The sequence below is a fragment of the Bison bison genome, unplaced genomic scaffold, assembly GCF_000754665.1.
Source record: "Bison bison bison isolate TAMUID 2011002044 unplaced genomic scaffold, Bison_UMD1.0 scf7180017864529, whole genome shotgun sequence".
NCBI classification, from domain to species: domain Eukaryota; kingdom Metazoa; phylum Chordata; class Mammalia; order Artiodactyla; family Bovidae; genus Bison; species Bison bison.
In genome coordinates this window covers 4,316,062-4,334,077 of record NW_011495079.1, presented here as the reverse complement: position 1 = coordinate 4,334,077, position 18,016 = coordinate 4,316,062, and the positions used below count along the sequence as shown (strand labels likewise).

The window sequence follows — 18,016 nt, the reverse complement described above, 5'->3', positions numbered from 1 at the left end:
ACATTTGGAAAACTCAGCAGTGGCCACAGGACTGGAAAAGGTCAGTTTTCATTCCAATCCCAAAGAAAGGAAATGCCAAAGAATGCTCAAACTACCGCACAATTGCACTCATCTCACACGCTAGTAAAGTAATACTCAAAATTCTCCAAGCCAGGCTTCAGCAATATGTGAACCATGAACTTCCAGATGTTCAAGCTGGTTTTAGAAAAGGCAGAGGAACCAGAGATCAAACTGCCAACATCTGCTGGATCATCAAAAAAGCAAGAGAGTTGCAGAAAAACATCTATTTCTGCTTTATTGACTATGCCAAAGCCTTTGACTATGTGGAGTATAATAAACTGTGGAAGATTCTGAAAGAGATGGGAATACCAGATGACCTGACCTGCCTCTTGAGAAACCTATATGCAGGTCAGGAAGCAACAGTTAGAACTGGACATGGAACAACAGACTGGTTCCAAATAGGAAAAGGAGTACGTCAAGGCTGTATATTGTCACCCTGCTTATTTAACTTATATGCAGAGTACATCATGAGAAATGCTGGGCTGGAAGAAGCACAAGCTGGAATCAAGATTGCTGGGAGAAATGTCAATAACCTCAGATATGCAGATGACACCACCCTTATGGCAGAAAGTGAAGAAGAACTAAAAAGCCTCTTGATGAAAGTGAAAGAGGAGAGTGAAAAAGTTGGCTTAAAGCTCAACATTCAGAAAATGAAGATCATGGCATCTGGTCCCATCACTTCATGGGAAATAGATGGGGAAACAGTGGAAACAGTGTCAGACTTTATTTTTTGGGCTCCAAATCATTACTGATGGCGATTGCAGCCAGGAAATTAAAAGACACTTACTCCTTGGAAGGAAAGTTATGGCCAACCTGGATAGCATATTAAAAAGCAGAGATATTACTTTGCCAACAAAGTCCATCTAGTCAAGGCTATGGTTTTTCCAGTGGTCATGTATGGATGTGAGAGTTGGACTGGTAAAAAAGCTGAGGGCCGAAGAATTGATGCTTTTGAACTGTGGTGCTGGAGAAGACTCTTGAGAGTCCCTTGGACTGCAAGGAGATCCAACCAATCCATCGTAAAGGAGGTCAGTCCTGGGTCTTCTTTGGAAGGACTGATGCTGAAGCTGAAACTCCAGTACTTTGGCCACCTCATGTGAAGAGCTGACTCATTGGAAAAGACCCTGATGCTGGGAGGGATTAGGGGCAGGCAGAGAAGGGGACGACAGAGGATGAGATGGTTGGATGGCATCACCGATTTGAAAGACATGAGTTTGGGTGAACTCCGGGAGTTGGTGATGGACAGGGAGGCCTGGCGTGCTGTGATTCATGGGGTCGCAAAGAGTCGGACAGGACTGAGTGACTGAACTGAACTGACTGAGGCTCAGTTCCAAACTGTATGCACACAACCACTATATCATGCTTTCCTTCTGGTAAGATTGCATTCCTAAAAATTATCTTTTGACATTAATGTCCCCAAATCCCTAATTCCTGTGAAATGGTCCACAGTTTCATCCCTATTCCCAAACTTTTTCGCAGACATTTCCCTGGTGGTCTAGTGGCTAATACTCCCCACTCCTAATGCAGGGGACCTGGATTTGATCCCTGATCAAGGAGCTAGCTCCCACATGCTGCAACTAAGAGTTCACATGCCACAACTAAAGATCCTGCATGCTGCAACTAAGACCCAGCAGAGCTAAATGAATAAATAGGTATTTAAAACAAAAAAACAAAACTTCTTCAGAAACATTCTATTCTCCCTCTCCCATCTCAGCTGTCTTTTCCACAGCTGCAACGGAGTACAGACTAGAGAGAATTGATGCCAATACTAAACTAGGTAAACTTGGTCTCCATCACATAATTTCTTAGACTTCAGGATCTCAGTTCTTCTCTTTGAGTTGCTTGGTGAAAATTTTAGAACTCAACAACAGACTCCTGATCACCTGGCAGGTGACTGTTTTAGATCACTGTTTTTGAAAAAGCAAACTCTCAAACTCTTGAATTACAGTTGATGAAAATTAGCCTTAACTATTTAGTTTATGCTAATGGCTTCTCTGGTGGGTCAGTGCTAAACAATCCGCCTGCCAGTGCAGGAGAAGGAAATGGCAACCCACTCCAGTATCCTTGCGTGGGAAATCCCATGGACAGAGGAGCTTGGTGGGCTACAGTCCATGGGGTGGCAAGAGACGGACACGACTTAGTGACTAAACAACAATGTTTTTTTAAGTCCCCCCTCCCCCTTATCTCTTAGGGAGCCACAAAAATATGTTGACCTGGTTTTTCAACAGTTATTTTTATCACTACCATTTCTCTTTTTAATTAATTAATAAATCTATTTATTGGTTCACTGGGTCTTCATTGCTGCAAGCCGGGGCTATAGTTGTGGTGTACAGACTTCTCCTTGCCATGGCTCCTCCTGTTACAGAGGATGGGCTCCAGAGCATGTGGGCTTTCAGTAATGGCCATATATGAGCTCGGTAGTTGTGGCGCATGGGCTTCGTTGCCCAGCTGCAAGTGGAATCTTCTTTGACCAGGGATCAAACTCATGTCCCCAGCACTGGCAGGAAGATTCTTAACCACCAGGGAAGTCCACTACAATTTGTAATAATCTTTTTTTTTTCTTTTTTTTAATTTAAATTTATTTATTTTAATTAGAGGCTAATTACTTTACCATATTGTATTGGTTTTGCCATACAGCAACATGAATCTGCCACGGGTGTACACATGTTCCTTAAATAAGTTTAAAAAGATCTGACTTTGAATTATCTTTGGAAGTTGTCTAATGTCACTCCAAAGTAGACAAATCTCCAGACAACTAAGTAGTCAAAGGGCATTCATCATACTTCTATACTCCCTCTGGGGGGAAAAAATACCATGAAATAAGAGAAAAATTCAATAAAATATCATAGCTATAAAAATGTTTGAATACAACTTCATTAGTGTATCAAAAATGTTGACAAACCTCAGAAAGACAGAAATCAGAGTAAATTTATGAAGAAACATGGCCATGGTGCAGAAGAGTCAGGAGTAGTAGCAATGGGGAAGTGCCAAGTTCAGATACAAGTAGATGCAGAGAGGGCCCTGAAGCATTGATGAGGAACACTGGGTTAAGTCAGGGGTTGGCTAACTATAGCTTAAAGGATCAGTTTAGCTCCCTATTTCTGTATGGCCCACAACCTGAGAATGATTTTTACACATTTTAATGGTTGAAAGAAATCAAAAGAAGAATATTTGTAGTATGTAAGAATTATATAACATTTAAATGTCAGCATCCATAAATAAAGTTTTATTGGAACAAAACCATAATCATTCATTTACATATCTACTTCTGCACTACAATGGCAGAGTCAAAGGGTTGTGACAGAGATCTTAATACCTGCAAAGCCTAAAATACTAACTTTCTGCCTTTTTACATACAGAAAAAGTTTGCCAGCCCCCATGCTAAGCCAGGGATAGCAGTAGTACTTGCACGCAGTCTCAAGCAATGAATATGGGTCAGTGAGGGAGAGGAAGGAGGAACAGGGAATCCTTATGCCCAGATCACAAGGACCAGAACATTCCATCTAACAGCAAATCTTGTCCTCCCTCCTGACAGGGAAAAGCAGGACACAGAAACACAAAGAGCATCCTTTGAGGGGTGGGCAAGGAATCTCCTTGTCTACTCAATGAGATTACTCTTGTTTCTAGTCATTTGGGAATTGTCTTTGCACAATTAAGTGCTTCCTTTCTCTTGAGTCAATGAAGAGAGACAGAAGACATAAATTATTATCAGAAAAAAAGAGGGCCATCCTAATAGTTTTATGTAGCCTCAATGTGCCAGGAAGAAACACACAACCATCTTAATAGTTTTATTTATTCCTGACGACACATCTGGAGTGGGGTCCTCCATCCTGCAGGCAACGCTGTCATGTCCCTAGTCAGCATCCTTTCCTCTCCTAGACTTTGTTACAACCTTTCCTTTTCAGTCTCTCAACACCACGTCCATACTTCTGACTCTCAGCGAATGACTGAGCTTCTCATTTGACTGACAAAATTGAACCTTTCAGAAGAGAATTTCCACGTGTGCCACCATGAAATCCATCAACCTGTCTGTATCTGTACTACATAATCTGGTTTCCTTCCTTTTACTAAAGATGGACTGGTCCTCTTCTAAACCAAACCCACCCTAAAATAAAAGCCTCCCTTAGCCCCCATCCTTCCATTCATTGCCCTGCTTCTCTGCTCCTCTTATGACAAGACTTCTTTAACGAGTAGTCCACAGTGGCTGTCTCTACTTGATCTCCTCCCTTTTCTCTTAAACCATGCCAATCAGACTTTACCCCACCACCACTGAAAAGGATCCTCCACTTGATTCAGTTCTCAGTGCTCATCTTGACTGAACCAATGTTTGATACAAATATGTGCTTCCTCTCTCTTGAGTAAATCAAGATAGAGAGAAGACATAAATTACTGCTATCAGAAAAAAAATAGAGGAACATTACTGCTAATCCCATGGATATTAAGAGCATAATAAAGAAATATTACCTTAAAAATTATATGCACCTTCTCTATATCTCTAATTCTGTGTTTGTAAGGAGGGAAGATAGTTCTGTGGAAATACAGACTATCCAAATGACCAAAAAACAAAATGCAAAACACACAGAAAAAATGAAACCACAAGTGGTTATCAGTGTTTGCCTCTGGGAAGCAGGAGTTGAGGTGGAAATGGTTGGGCAGGGGCTTTTCCACCATTTGACTTTTGAAAAAACGTGTGCTCATTTCTTTGAACAAATGTCTCAGTGCCTAAAGGAATTGAGAGCAAAATCACTGACACCCTCAGCCCTACTGGGTATCTCTGGGAGAATGAGGGTAAGTGTAATGTCACTCTGCAGGAGTTTGCCTTCAGGTCTTTAACAGCTATTTAAACTCCCAGGCAGGCAAATTCCCAGTGACTAAAGGCTGTTCCCTTTAGTCACTACTTTCATATCTACATACTGCTTATATATTGAAACTTTTTTTCTTATATATTGAAACTTTTTTTCTTGTTTAAATCTAATTTTTATCGTCTTCAGTTTCTCTTATATCACTGCTCTATATTTATTTAAAATATCAATTTTTATCCATTGGAAATCACCCTCCTACCATTTCATTTTTCTGCATGTTCTTTTAGATACTATTTTACTACTCTTGTATTTTTAACCCTTTTTGTTTGTTTTCCTGATTTCTCCTTTATTTATTTTAGCTTAGCTGTGTGAACGGTTTTCCTACTTTGCTTTAAATGGTGACACTGAGTGCAAGAAGTTTGTTTTGTTCACCGTTGCATTTCCTATGCTTAGAAAAATGCCTGGAATATAGCTGGTATTTAATATTTGCTGAAAAAACTGAATTAATTCAAATTCCCAGCAGCTAGAGGCTTAATTAGTTAATAATGGGAGGAGAGAACCAAGATCATGGTATCTGGTCCCATTACTTCATGGCAAATTGATGAGGAAAAAGTGGAAGCAGTGACAGATTCTATTTTCTTGGGCTCCGAAATCACTGCAGACAGTGACTGCAGCCTCAAAATTAAAAGACGCTTGCTTCTTGGAAGGAAGCTATGACAAATCTAGACAGCATATTAAAAATCAAAGCAAAGACATCATTTTGCCAATAAAAGTCCATCTAGTCAAAGCTGTGGTTTTTCTAGTAGTCATATACACATGTGAGAGTTGGACCATAAAGAAGGCTGAGTGCTGAAGAATTGATGCCTTCAAATTGTGATGCTGGAGAAGACTCTTGAGAGTCCCTTGGACTGCAGGGAGATCAAGCCAGTCAATCCTAAAGGAAATTAACCCTGTGTATTCACTGGAAGGACTGATGCTGAAGCAGAAGCTCCAATACTTTGGCCACATGGCGTGAAGAGCCAATTCATTGAAAAAGACCCTGATGCTAGGAAAGATTGAAGGCAAAAGGAGAAGAGGGCAACAGAGGATGAGATAGTTAGATAGCATCACCAACTCAATGGACATGAATCAGAGCAAATTTTGGGACACAGTGAAAGCCAGGGAAGCCTGATATGCTGCAGTCCATGGGCTCACAAAGATTAGAACACAACTTAGTAACTGAACAACAACAACAAATGATCCAAATTAGTGAGGCTGGATGAAGACAAGAATAACAATGATAAAATAGCAGGAATTCATCAATAAAACAACAATAACATTTGCTTTTTGAACACTCAAATATGCCAGATACAAAGTTGCTGCTGCTGCTGCTGCTAAGTCACTTCAGTCATGTCCAATCCTGGGAGACCCCATAGACAGCAGCCCAGCAGGCTCCTCCGTCCCTGGGATTCTCCAGGCAAGAACACTGAAGTAGGTTGCCATTTCCTTCTCCAATGCATTAAAGTGAAAAGTGAAAGTGAAGTCTCTCAGTCATGTCCGATTCTTCGAGACCCCATGGACTGTAGCCTACCAGGCTCCTCTGCCCAAGGGATTTTCCAGGCAAGGTACAAAGCTAGATGTTTTAAAATCAACGTCTCATATTATTCTTCATGGCAATCCAGTGATAACAATAATAATAGTGGATGGACATTTATACTATGTTAACTGCTTTATCATGAGAAATGCTGGGCTGGAAGAAGCACAAGCTGGAATCAAGATTGCCAGGAGAAATATCAATCACCTCAGATATGCAGATGACACCACCCTTATGGCAGAAAGTGAAGAGGAACTAAAAAGTCTCTTGATGAAGGTGAAAGAGGAGAGTGAAAAAGTTGGCTTAAAACTCAACATTCAGAAAACAAAGATCATGGCATCTGGTCCCATGACTTCATGGGAAATGGGGAAACAGTGGAAACAGCGACAGACTTTATTTTGGGGGGCTCCAAAATCACTGCAGATGGTGACTGCAGCCATGAAATTAAAAGATGCTTACTCCTTGGAAGAAAAGTTATGACCAACCTAGATAGCATATGGAAAAGCAGAGACATTACTTTGCCAACAAAGGTTCATCTAGTCAAGGCTATGATTTATCCTGTGGTCATATATGGATGTGAGAGTTGGACCGTGAAGAAGGCTGAGCACTGAAAAATTGATGCTTTTGAACTGTGGTGTTGGAGAAGACTCTTGAGAGTCCCTTGGACTGCAAGGAGATCCAACCAGTCCATTCTGAAGGAGATCAGCCCTGGGATTTCTTTGGAAGGACTGATGCTAAAGCTGAAACTCCAGTACTTTGGCCACCTCATGCGAAGAGTTGACTCATTGGAAAAGACTCTGATGCTGGGAGGGTTTGGGGGCAGGGACGACAGAGGATGAGATGGCTGGATGGCATCACTGACTCGATGGACGTGAGTCTGAGTGAACTCCGGGAGTTGGTGATGGACAGGGAGGCCTGGTGTGCTGCGATTCATGGGGTCGCAAAGAGTCGGACACGACTGAGCGACTGAACTGAACTGCTTTATACACATTACCTTATTTAAATCTATGTCAAAGCTTTCTTGAAAATGAAAGGTGTTAGTATATGTAAAGTCTCTAGATAAAGCCTGTACAAAATCATCACTCAATATATGTTATTTATCTGTCTCTCATCCTCACATTACCATCATCATCATCTCACCCTCCTCCTCCTCATCTTTATTATTATCCTCATTTTACAGGTAAGGACTCTGAAGCCCAGAGACATTAAGTAACTTGGAAGAGAATCAGCTGGTTGGAATCCAGGTTGTCTGCCTTCCGAGTCCTACTCATCCCAAGATTTTGTAACACTTATTACAAAAGGCATACCATGCAGTGAAATTCTTTAAGATAATTTGACCTATAGAGTTCTTTGAGATCCTTATTGCATTTTATAAAATCAGACTCAAAATCAAATAGGATTTCAGTAAGCTTATAAATTTGCGACCCCATGGACTGTAGCCTGCTAGGCTCCTCCACCCATGGGATTTTCCAGGCAAGAACACTGGAGTGGATTGCCATTTCCTTCTCCAGGGAATCTTCCCCACCCAGGGATTGAACCCTGGTCCCCCGCACCGCAGGCAGACTCTCTGAGCCACCAGGGAAGCCCTATAAGTAAGTCAGGGTATCTCAACTCTGAACCATAAGCAAAAGATCTATTGGAAACACTATATTTGCCCAATATACCACAATTGTTTTAATAATTCTGGAATCTTCTCTTAAACTTCAGAACTAAGTCTAATGTGGTTTCACTACCTTATATAAAAATATGTTCAAATGGATAAAAGGCCTCTCATTTACTCATAAAATGCCTTTTAAAAGTTCTACTATTTTCTCACTGATAGGCTAGACTTCCCTGGCATGGAGATGGGCTGTGAGTGACATTGACCTATTTGTGAATGCAGCCATTTGAAATATCCAGTCAGATGCAGATCAGTTTTGTTAGCTGAGGCTTGAGGTTTGAATCAAAATTCATCCAGACCTTAGCATATTTCCATATGCTCCACTGATAACTGAAGGGGAGGGACAGGTCTCGATTTAATCTAGCGTCAACAAATGACAGTCACTGTCACTCGGCCTTATGCTTGTGTTCTGCAATTATTACATTTAAAAAAAAATCAGAATTTATCTTATTGATGCTGTTAAGTGCTTATATCAAATAAAACCTTAAGAAAAAATTCAAATATTTCTAACAGAAACAGATATAGAGACCAGTGAAATCAGGAAGTTTAACAAAGTTTAAAATCTTTCCTTTGTTTTTAAGCTTTAAAAAATTTTCTCGTGGGTATGTATGAGTGTGTATGTGTGTGTGTAAAGTATTATATGCATGACTGATCTGAGTGACGTCCTAAGACAAGAGAGCTACTTTGCACATAAAAATCTAACTTAATCTTCACAAACTCTGTGAAATAGATATTATCCCCAGTTTGCAGACTGGAGGTTCAAAGTTACATATTCTGTCAGCTAAGGACTGGCTAACTGGATCTGTGCACCCTCTACTGTAAGGGCAGGATAGTTGAACACAGTCTTTCCCAGATTCCCTTGCTGCTAAATGTGGATGTGACTTAACCTCTGCCAAACAGATCCTCTTGTAAGATATCTGAAAAGTGGAAGTTCAAGAGCTGTGCTTCTGCTGTTTGTGCTGGCAAGCAGGATCACAAAGTTCTGCTATAACAGCATCTTGGTTTCCAGTTGCTAGCTTCCAGGGCACTAAGGAGTTGTCACAAGGCCTTCATCTTCTGTATGTACAGATTTAGCAGGCACGCCATGGCTCTGGAGCCAGTAATTGCAGAAAGGCAGATCCCTGATCCCTAAAGGGCAGATATGGTGCTGTGTTCCTGAAGTCAATAGTTCTTTAGCTTCCTGACTCCCTGTCTTCTTGGACAACTGCCCTGGCATTCCAGTTCTGCCTGTGACTTAGACTATCCTCCTGGAACACAGCACAGATGCTGTCCCTCTGCCCTTCCAACTTATCCTGTATGGATTCTTCTCTGCTTGAAATTCCATTTCTGCTTTACTTTGTTGAACACTGACTAATTAATATGGTAAGTAACTTGCTTAGTCAGCCAAGAAGTACAGATTCAATGCATGCCTGTCAAATCCCAGAGCTCACACTCCCTTTGATGGAACATTATGGAGTGAGATTCCTTTTGCGTGTGGTAAATGCAGATACCCAAGTGGGGTGGAGTGGGGACACCAAGTTGGCCAAGCTGTAAGGCTTGCAGGTGTTGGTTCTTTGGCTTGTACTCTACCCTATTCTGTGCACCTCCTCCCCATTCACTAAGCTAGAACAGTTTTCATTTGTTTCCTCAAGTGTGTTAGTTGCTCAGTTGTGTCTGACTCTTTGTGTCTAGTCTTTGCAACCCCATGGACTATATAACCCACCAGACTCCTCTGTCTATGGAATCCTCTAGGCAGGAATACTGGAGGGGGTAGCCATTCCCTTCTTCAGGGGATCTTCCTGACTCAGAAATCGAACTCTGGTCTCCTGAATTGCAGACAGATTTTTCATCAAGAAAGCATGAAGGAGCCAATTATTAACTTTTCAGTCACTAAAGTCTAAGTCCCAAGATCCCAGACACTAATAAAATTTCCTCAAATTGGAAGAGGCAGATAATCAAAGAGTAATGACACACTGAATATCTGAGAAGGTCCTGAACTCTGTCCCTCCCACCCCCTAATTCTCAGATCGAGTCCTGGGGATTAGGTTTACTGAAAGCTTATAGGAACTCCACATCATTGGGGAATTCTAGAATAGAGGGATTCTTGTGCTTTTTCCAGGGGAGAGTACGGGGAGGCCCCGGGGGTTCCCTGCACCCAGTGAGGCACAGAAGCAAATGATATGGCCACGTGGTTTCCCTGGAGAACCAGGCATTCCAGGTGACACTGTGGGGCTGGACAGGAAGGAGGCGTGTAGTCAGGACACCAGGACAGTGCCTCAGAAACCTTTCCCACTAATGACTGAAGGCCAGAAAGCTGGACTGAGTCCCACCCCTGCACCCAATCCCTCCATGTGCATGCATGCGTGCTAAGTAGCTTCAGCTGTGTCCGACTCTGTGTGACCCTATGGACTGTAGCCTGCCGGGCTCTTCCGTCCATGTGATTCTCCAGGAAAGAGTACTGGAACGGGTTGCCCGACCCAGGGATTGAACCCATGTCTCTTACACGTCCTGTGTTGGCAGGCAGGTTCTTTACCTGGAACCACCTGGAAGCCCAGTCCCTCCACAATGCTATGTAATTCTGGAATTCAGAGGAAATCTCAGAAAAATTCAGTAGAACCATCCTGAGTTAATGAAACGAGGTTTCCATCAGGGCTTGAATTTGGATTAAACCCAGTTACATAAAAGAAGAAATATTTTTCTTGCATACATATCCTGAGTGCTGGGCTCTCTCACTGCACAACTCCCAGTTAATTCTGATGCTGGACTCAACTCTTTTAAAATTAAGGTCAAGAAGAGTTACTGCTCTAGAACAGGGGTCAGCAAATTACAGCTAGGCCCATGAGCCACATTCGGCCCACTACCTATTTTGTATTTTCCTGCCTATTTTTGTAGGCTAAGTAAAGCCACTCTTTCGTGGCTGAGTTTGCTGAGTTGTGTAATTGCAACAAAGACCACTACAATGCAAAGCCTACAGTGTTTGCTATCCATCTCTTTACAGAAAAAAAATTGCCAACCCCTGATATAGAACATGGGCCCTGCCTGGCTCTGTCTCATTTCCTGTCTTGCAGTCTTGTCCTTTTGCTGTCATCATGGGGGCAAAGTCTCATATCAAAATCAATGGAAAAGCTCTGCCTTTCTCTGCTCTTACAAACGCATCCAGGTTCAGATCCAGTTTTTCCTCCCTGAACTGCCCTGAGGATCAGTCCTCCTTAGACCAGACTTCTGTGCCCTTGTTTCCTGACCCTGCACTTGCCTACCAGTCTCCCAGCTCTAACTTTTCTTCTGTATCCTTTGTGGGCATCTCATCCCGTCTGCTTTTGGAGCCGCTGTTTCTTATGGTTGTCCACAGCACTCTGGTCTTCCTCTACTCACTCCACCACAGCTGAGAATTCTTCTGAGGAGAACCAGATTTCACGCCAGCCTTCACCTGCAAGGGGGCGATCTGGCCCAGGTTACTGACCTCAGGGTTTTGTTCCCTTGGCTTGGATAATACCAATATCTCAAGTGCCTAAATGGAGCAATTGATTCTCTTCCTTTGGCCACCAAGTTAGTCAATGTTGGCTTGAACAAATAGCTCAAAAAGCAGTAATAAAGGCTCTGGAGTCAGCTTTAGAAGCAGGAGATTTGAGGCTATGTCCTTTCTTATCTAGGAAGTGATGAGCACAGATTTTCATTATGTCATTCCAAAAAACCACTTACTCCACATTTACTACATACCGGACACTGTTAGATGCTATGAGGTGCGGCAAAGCTGACGAAGACATAATCTATGTCTTCAAAGAATTTATATGTTCTTTTTCTCCATATGGACTTGACTCTCCACAAAAAGGATAAAAGTATTTTGAAGGCCATAAAAGAATCTTTAAAATTTTCTTTATAGATCTGTCTTGATTTTTAAATTTGGGGTATAAATACTGCTTTTGGGGAAAAAAATCTCATGAAGTCACACCAAGTTTTAGACAACCTGATCATCTGAACTTTCAAAAGTTTGAAATGTCCTCAACCATTCTTCTGTAGCTGGGTCCTCTGTTTATTTTTGCGGCAATCACTGGCATCTGGAAACACTAAATTGGCATGCCATTCAACAGATTCTCCTCAAGGGATAGTTCTTAATCAGCTTTCGATGACCTAGAAGCTAACATGGGAGCATCCCATAAGTACTTGTTGAATGAACAAATTAAAAAATAAATAGGTGAACCTACTAGCCCACTATGTTCTTCCTCTGAAACTTTACAAACTTATCATTTGTGCCCTCATTAGGAGAATGATCATGTAGGGATTCATACTGAGTCATTTTCATATTTCATATGTTGTATTTTATCCATCCTATATGGATTGTAATTTTATTGATTCCCCTACAGCACTTCTATGTCCCTGCTAAGTGAAATATTTGTTGACTATCAGCTATTCTTTTTTGTTCCCTTCTGTTTGCCTTCCTCTGTCTCTTTCTCAATTAACTAGAGTACATTAAAATGTATTTTTTAATATTTACTGAATAAAGTCTTATTCTCCTTGACCTTAATTTTAAGACAGAGGAGTTTAGCATGTCTCTTTCTTAAAAAGACAATAAAAACAAACAAAACCCATAATCATAAATCCCTTCTAACTATATGTGAGGTTGTGAATAGGGATAATATTAGTTATATCCAAGCTAAATACTCTAATAAGATCTTCCTAGAAACCTATGACATCCCAATGAAGGTGAGGAGATAAGAAGAGGGAGAAGCAGAAGAAGAGAAATGGGAAGTTATTTGGGAAAAGGAAAGAATCCAGTCTTAAGGATTTCAACAACAAATATAGAAAAACCTTAATAAGGAGAAAACTGCCAACCAAAAGACGTTTACCTTTGCATCCCTCACAGGTCAGGGCGTTATAGTGATATCCAGATGCTCGGTCTCCACAGACAACACATAGCTCATCCCCTTTGATTCTCCCTGCTGATGCTCCCAGTCGGGCCTTCTTGGTTATGGGAATCTCCACTACCTCAGTCTCTCCCTGATAGAGAGTCTCAGCAGGCATTCGCCTGAGTTCATATATTCCAGGAGAGTACCACTCTTCAGGCTGCTGGGGATAGAAACCCACATTGGAATAATAGGAAGAAGAGGAAATCTGTGGTTGAACTTGGGGAAACTGAACGTTGTTGTATTGTGAGTACGGTTCCACTTCCAGATTCTGTCCCAGAGGACCTGCCACTTGCTCTGTTAGTACACCTGAAAAAAAGTGACAACAAAACTGGGATTGATATCATCATTCTATAAATAAGAGGCAGTTTAGCATATGGTTAGGACTACAGGCTCTAAGAAAGACTGAAATATTTAAATATTTACATTAAAATTTTAACATAAAAATTAACTTTTTACAGTAAAAAAAACTGTTAAAAGATTAAATGACAAAATTAAAAGCTCAGAAAGATATTTGCAACATAGAGGACAGACAAAACACTCATATCACTAATATGTAAAGAGCATAAGAATAAGAAAATATTCAACATGGAAAAAAGGAAAACATACAAGGATGCTTAAAAGAAAAACAAAAAGGAAAGTTGGAAAACATTCAACAGTTCATAGTAAAAAAGGTAACAGGTAAACATACAAATGCTGTCTTTTGTCATTTCTGTCTCATGAAATCCTATGAAGTGGGTAATAGTATTAGCCTCACTTACAACTGAGTATTCCAAGGTTGAGAGTAGTTAGGCAACTTTACTCCTACACCCCTAAGTAGCTGAGATTTAAACTTTGAGTCTGACTTCAAAGCCCATGTGCTGAATTGTTCCTCTCTGGGATGACTTCAAATGTGTGATGCTTTAAAGAATGATGGTAAAGATTTTCTCTTCCTTCTTTTGCACTTGAGTTTACTAGTCCCTTCAGTGCCTCCAGTTGCAGGTAACCTATAACTAGGCCTGCAAGACTCTGCTTGATCCTACTGTTTCCTTCTTTCCCAGCCATTTCCCATGTTCTGACTTCCGTATTCCTTGAATGTGCCTTGCTACTTCCAGATTCAAAACCTCTCCCACATGCTGCTTCTGGAGCCTGGAACCTTCCTCCACACAGCTACCCGCCTCCAAGAACATCATCTCACTCCATTTATCTTTAAATTCTCCATTTATCTTTAAATTTCCCATTAAGTATAGCTTCTCTTGGGAAGTATTCCTTGACCCTGGGTTCTGGGAGCCTTGATTCTGAACCTAGTTATATGGTACTTACCTATACTGCCTCGGAGAAGGCAATGGCACCCCACTCCAGTACTTTTGCCTAGAAAATCCCATGGACGGAGGAGCCTGGTAGGCTGCAGTCCATGGGGTCGCTAGAGTCAGACACAACTGAGCAAATTCCCTTTCACTTTTCACTTTCATGCATTGGAGAAGGAAATGGCAACCCACTCCAGTGTTCTTGCCTGGAGAATCCCAGGGACGGGAAGCCTGGTGGGCTGCCATCTATGGGGTCGCACAGAGTCGGACATGAATGAAGCGACTTAGCAGCAGCAACACTGCCTAGGCCTCCCTTATCTGTAAAGAGAAGACTCCATGCTTCATGATATTATAGTTCTTCTTTATATCAAAAACCTCTATAAGTTTATGATCAACAGTTTATGGGCATTACAAATAACAGCCTTTCTACAATGACAAAGTGGAAAATATGTATGTTAAATATTAGTTGGAAAAAAAAAGCTTTCTGCATTGATCTAGGAAATGATTAATGGAACACAAAGTATACAGTATCTGTGTGAAATCAATTTTGTTTCTTTCATGCCCAACTTATCTATATAAAATCAGCACTGAGTCAGTATATCTGACAGTCAAACAGTTTTGGCAATGGTGCTTTGTCTCATGACCACAAAATGGAAGAATATAAAAATATGGAATTATTACAGAAAAAAGATAAAACATAAGCAAAATTTGGATCTATTTAGTAGCTAAATATTAAAATTCCTGGAGTGAATGCTACTGAAAATAGTTAAAAGCATTAAAATCATTAGTTTCACCTAGATTTATCCTCCAACCCATCTTGCTGCTGCTGCTAAGTTGCTTCAGTCATGTCCGACTCTGTGCGACCCTGGAGATGACAGCCCACCAGGCTCCCCGGTCCCTAGGATTCTCCAGGCAAGAACACTGGAGTGGGTTGCCATTTCCTTCTCCAGTGCATGAAAGTGAAAAGTGAAACTGAAGTTGCTCAGTCGTGTCTGACTCTTAGCGACCCCATGGACTGCAGCCTCACAGGCTCCTCTGTCCATGGGATTTTCCAGGCAAGAGTACTGGAGTGGGGTGCCATTGCCTTCTCCAATCCATCTTACCCCTACTCAACTCCCCATTCCCACCCCAGCCCCAGATTCTCTCCATCTACAGGTCCAGTAAGGTTAAGCAACTTGCCTGAAGTCACATAACCAATTAAAGACAGAATGTTGATTCTCTAGAATATAAAGAAATGTATAGTCATTTTCTCTTCAAACTTCCAAGATCTCTGAGAATTCTTTCAATAAATTTTTTACAAATCAAGAGACACCATGGAGTTCCAACCCAAGTCAAATCATGTTATCAGTATCATATCAATCTCTAGAATTATTTCAAATTAAATGGAAATCTTTCACAACAACATCAATTCTATGATATGAAATTAATAAACAGGGTGAGATTATGATATCAGTACACACAGTATTATTAAATAATGCCTTTATTCCCAAGGCACATCCACTTCTAGTATTTCATAGTGTTCCCACCAAATCCCTCAGAGTAGAGACAATAAATATGCAAGCCACTTACAATTAAAAAAAATCCAGCATGAACACCATGCTCCAAAATAATGGAACAAGAAGAGCTTCTATGAACTGACTAAAAGATCTTAAACAACTGCCTAACATTTTTCTGTTTTCTTTTGTAAAATGAGGCTACTAACAACCAGCCTTCCTATCTCATAAGGTAGTTTTGAGTATAAGATACAGTTTCTGAGAAAAAGTTTTGATAAGTTAAACACCATAAAAAGGCATGTTTGCTTCCTAAAGAACCCAGCAAAATCTTGATTCTAATGACAGTTAATTTTTAGTAAATTAGTAAATATTAAAACACACTAATCTGTTTTGATATATTATCTATCTTTTAAATAAGGTATATATATATATATCTTACAATTTGCTAAACACAGAACTAGGTTCTGAGAATAAAACAGTGAACAAGACAGAAAAGAGATAGAAGAGGCCCCAGACTTTCTCTTGTTTGTGTGCTTGGGGTGGGGAGGGGTGAAGGTATGTCAAGGGCTGGGATAAAACCAAGTAAATGAATACAGAATTTTCTGACAGAGCATAAGATGTGGAGAGGGCAAAGGTAGGTCAACTTTAGAGTGTACTTTCTGAAAAGGTAAATTTATTTCTGCTTTAATACAATTTATGAATGATTTCTTAAGAATCAGTTTATCAAGAAATAGGAGAATTTGGATTTCTTTATAATAGGAAATTTTCTGTGGGAGTTCAGGGAAGAGTTCTTAAATGGGAACACTTGAATGGACTCCAGGATAGTCTGAGACCCCCTGTAAAAGAAGAAAAATTTTCTGGGTAGAGAGTCATTTAGTAGCATTTAATAGTTTCTCTAAAGGAGTAGACCAAAGGGAAATTTCTGAGACGGAAGCCCTCTATAGCTTTCAATGTGTTAGCTGCTGATCATGTGGAACAGTGAACATTTGAAACATGGCTAGTGAAAATGAGGAAATGAATTTTTCATTTTCTGTAACTTTAAACAATTAAAATTTAAAATAGCCATGCGTAGCTAATGATAGCCATATCCAACAGCACAGATCTAAGGAGTTTGTGACCAGAACCACTGGGTACCCAGATGGGAGAATCAGGTTCATGTGAGAAGGATGGCGCTTTTTCTTGAACCTGTAGTTAATTGCTGATGAGCCCAATAAAGGGTTCAGATTATATCCAGTTTTTCTCCCTGGCACAAGGCTAACTCTGGTAAATGTTTCATGAATGTTTGTTGAAACATTTCATGAGTGGCCTTCTTGTCCTTTCTTTATTTCCTAACCCCTGGTTCCTCAAGTGGATGATACGACTTGGTTTGTGAAATTGTTTGCCATTCCTGGTGCCAGGCCTTTGTGATGTTGGTGCCTCTTCCCACCAAGTTTGTCAACCCATCGCCTGCTCTGTGAGGCCTGATCCAGTTTCCCTAGGTAGAATTAATCTCTCCTCCCCTCTGCACACACTGACTGCACACTCAGAAGCATGTACCATTGCTTCTGTGGGTTTACAGGCTCATGTTTCATGCTATATCATTTAAGGTGGTAGGACATATGCATTACAAGCATCCTGACATGCAGACAAATCTGGATTCAGTTTACCTGCAACATGCTACAAGTATGAACTTGGGAAACACACTGAATTTCTTTAAGCTTCTGTTCCTTTCTTATAAAGCTGGGGTAATATAATACACTACTATGTATAAAATAGATCAACTAGTGAGAACCTATGTATAGCACAGGGAACTCTACTCAGTGCTCTGTGGTGACCTAAATGGGAAGGAAATCCAAAAAAGAAGAGAGAAATATGTATACGTATAGCTGATTCACTTTGCTATATAGCAGAAACAAATACAGCACTGTAAAACAACTATATGCCAATAAAAATTGATTTTAAAAAGGATAGGACAATATAGTAATTGAAACAAAATATAGTACCTAGGTGAAAGGTTAAAGATAACCTAAGAAAAAGAATGTAAACTGCCCTGACTAAGCATAAACATTCAATACATTTTTGCTATTGTGTGGTTAGTCTGTGGACCTTAAGGGAATACATTAGATTCAGTTCAGTTCAGTTGCTCAGTCGTGTCCGACTCTTTGTGACCCCATGAATTGCAGCATGCCAGGCCTCCCTGTCCATCACCAACTCCCGGAGTTCACCCAAACTCATGTGCATCGAGTCGGTGATGCCATCCAGCCATCTCATCCTCTGTCGTCC

At 40.7% G+C, this 18,016-nt stretch overlaps 1 protein-coding gene across 4 annotated transcripts in view; it reads right to left on the bottom strand.

Annotated features, from left to right (window-relative positions):
- Window positions 1-18,016, bottom strand: part of NR1H4 (nuclear receptor subfamily 1, group H, member 4) — an 80,495-nt gene that overhangs the window by 33,167 nt on the left and 29,312 nt on the right. For all 4 annotated transcript variants that reach the window (XM_010831600.1, XM_010831601.1, XM_010831598.1 and 1 more), the window contains one exon: window positions 12,919-13,284. In XM_010831600.1, coding sequence (XP_010829902.1) covers window positions 12,919-13,284 — 366 coding nt within the window. The remainder of the gene's footprint in view (window positions 1-12,918; window positions 13,285-18,016) is intronic.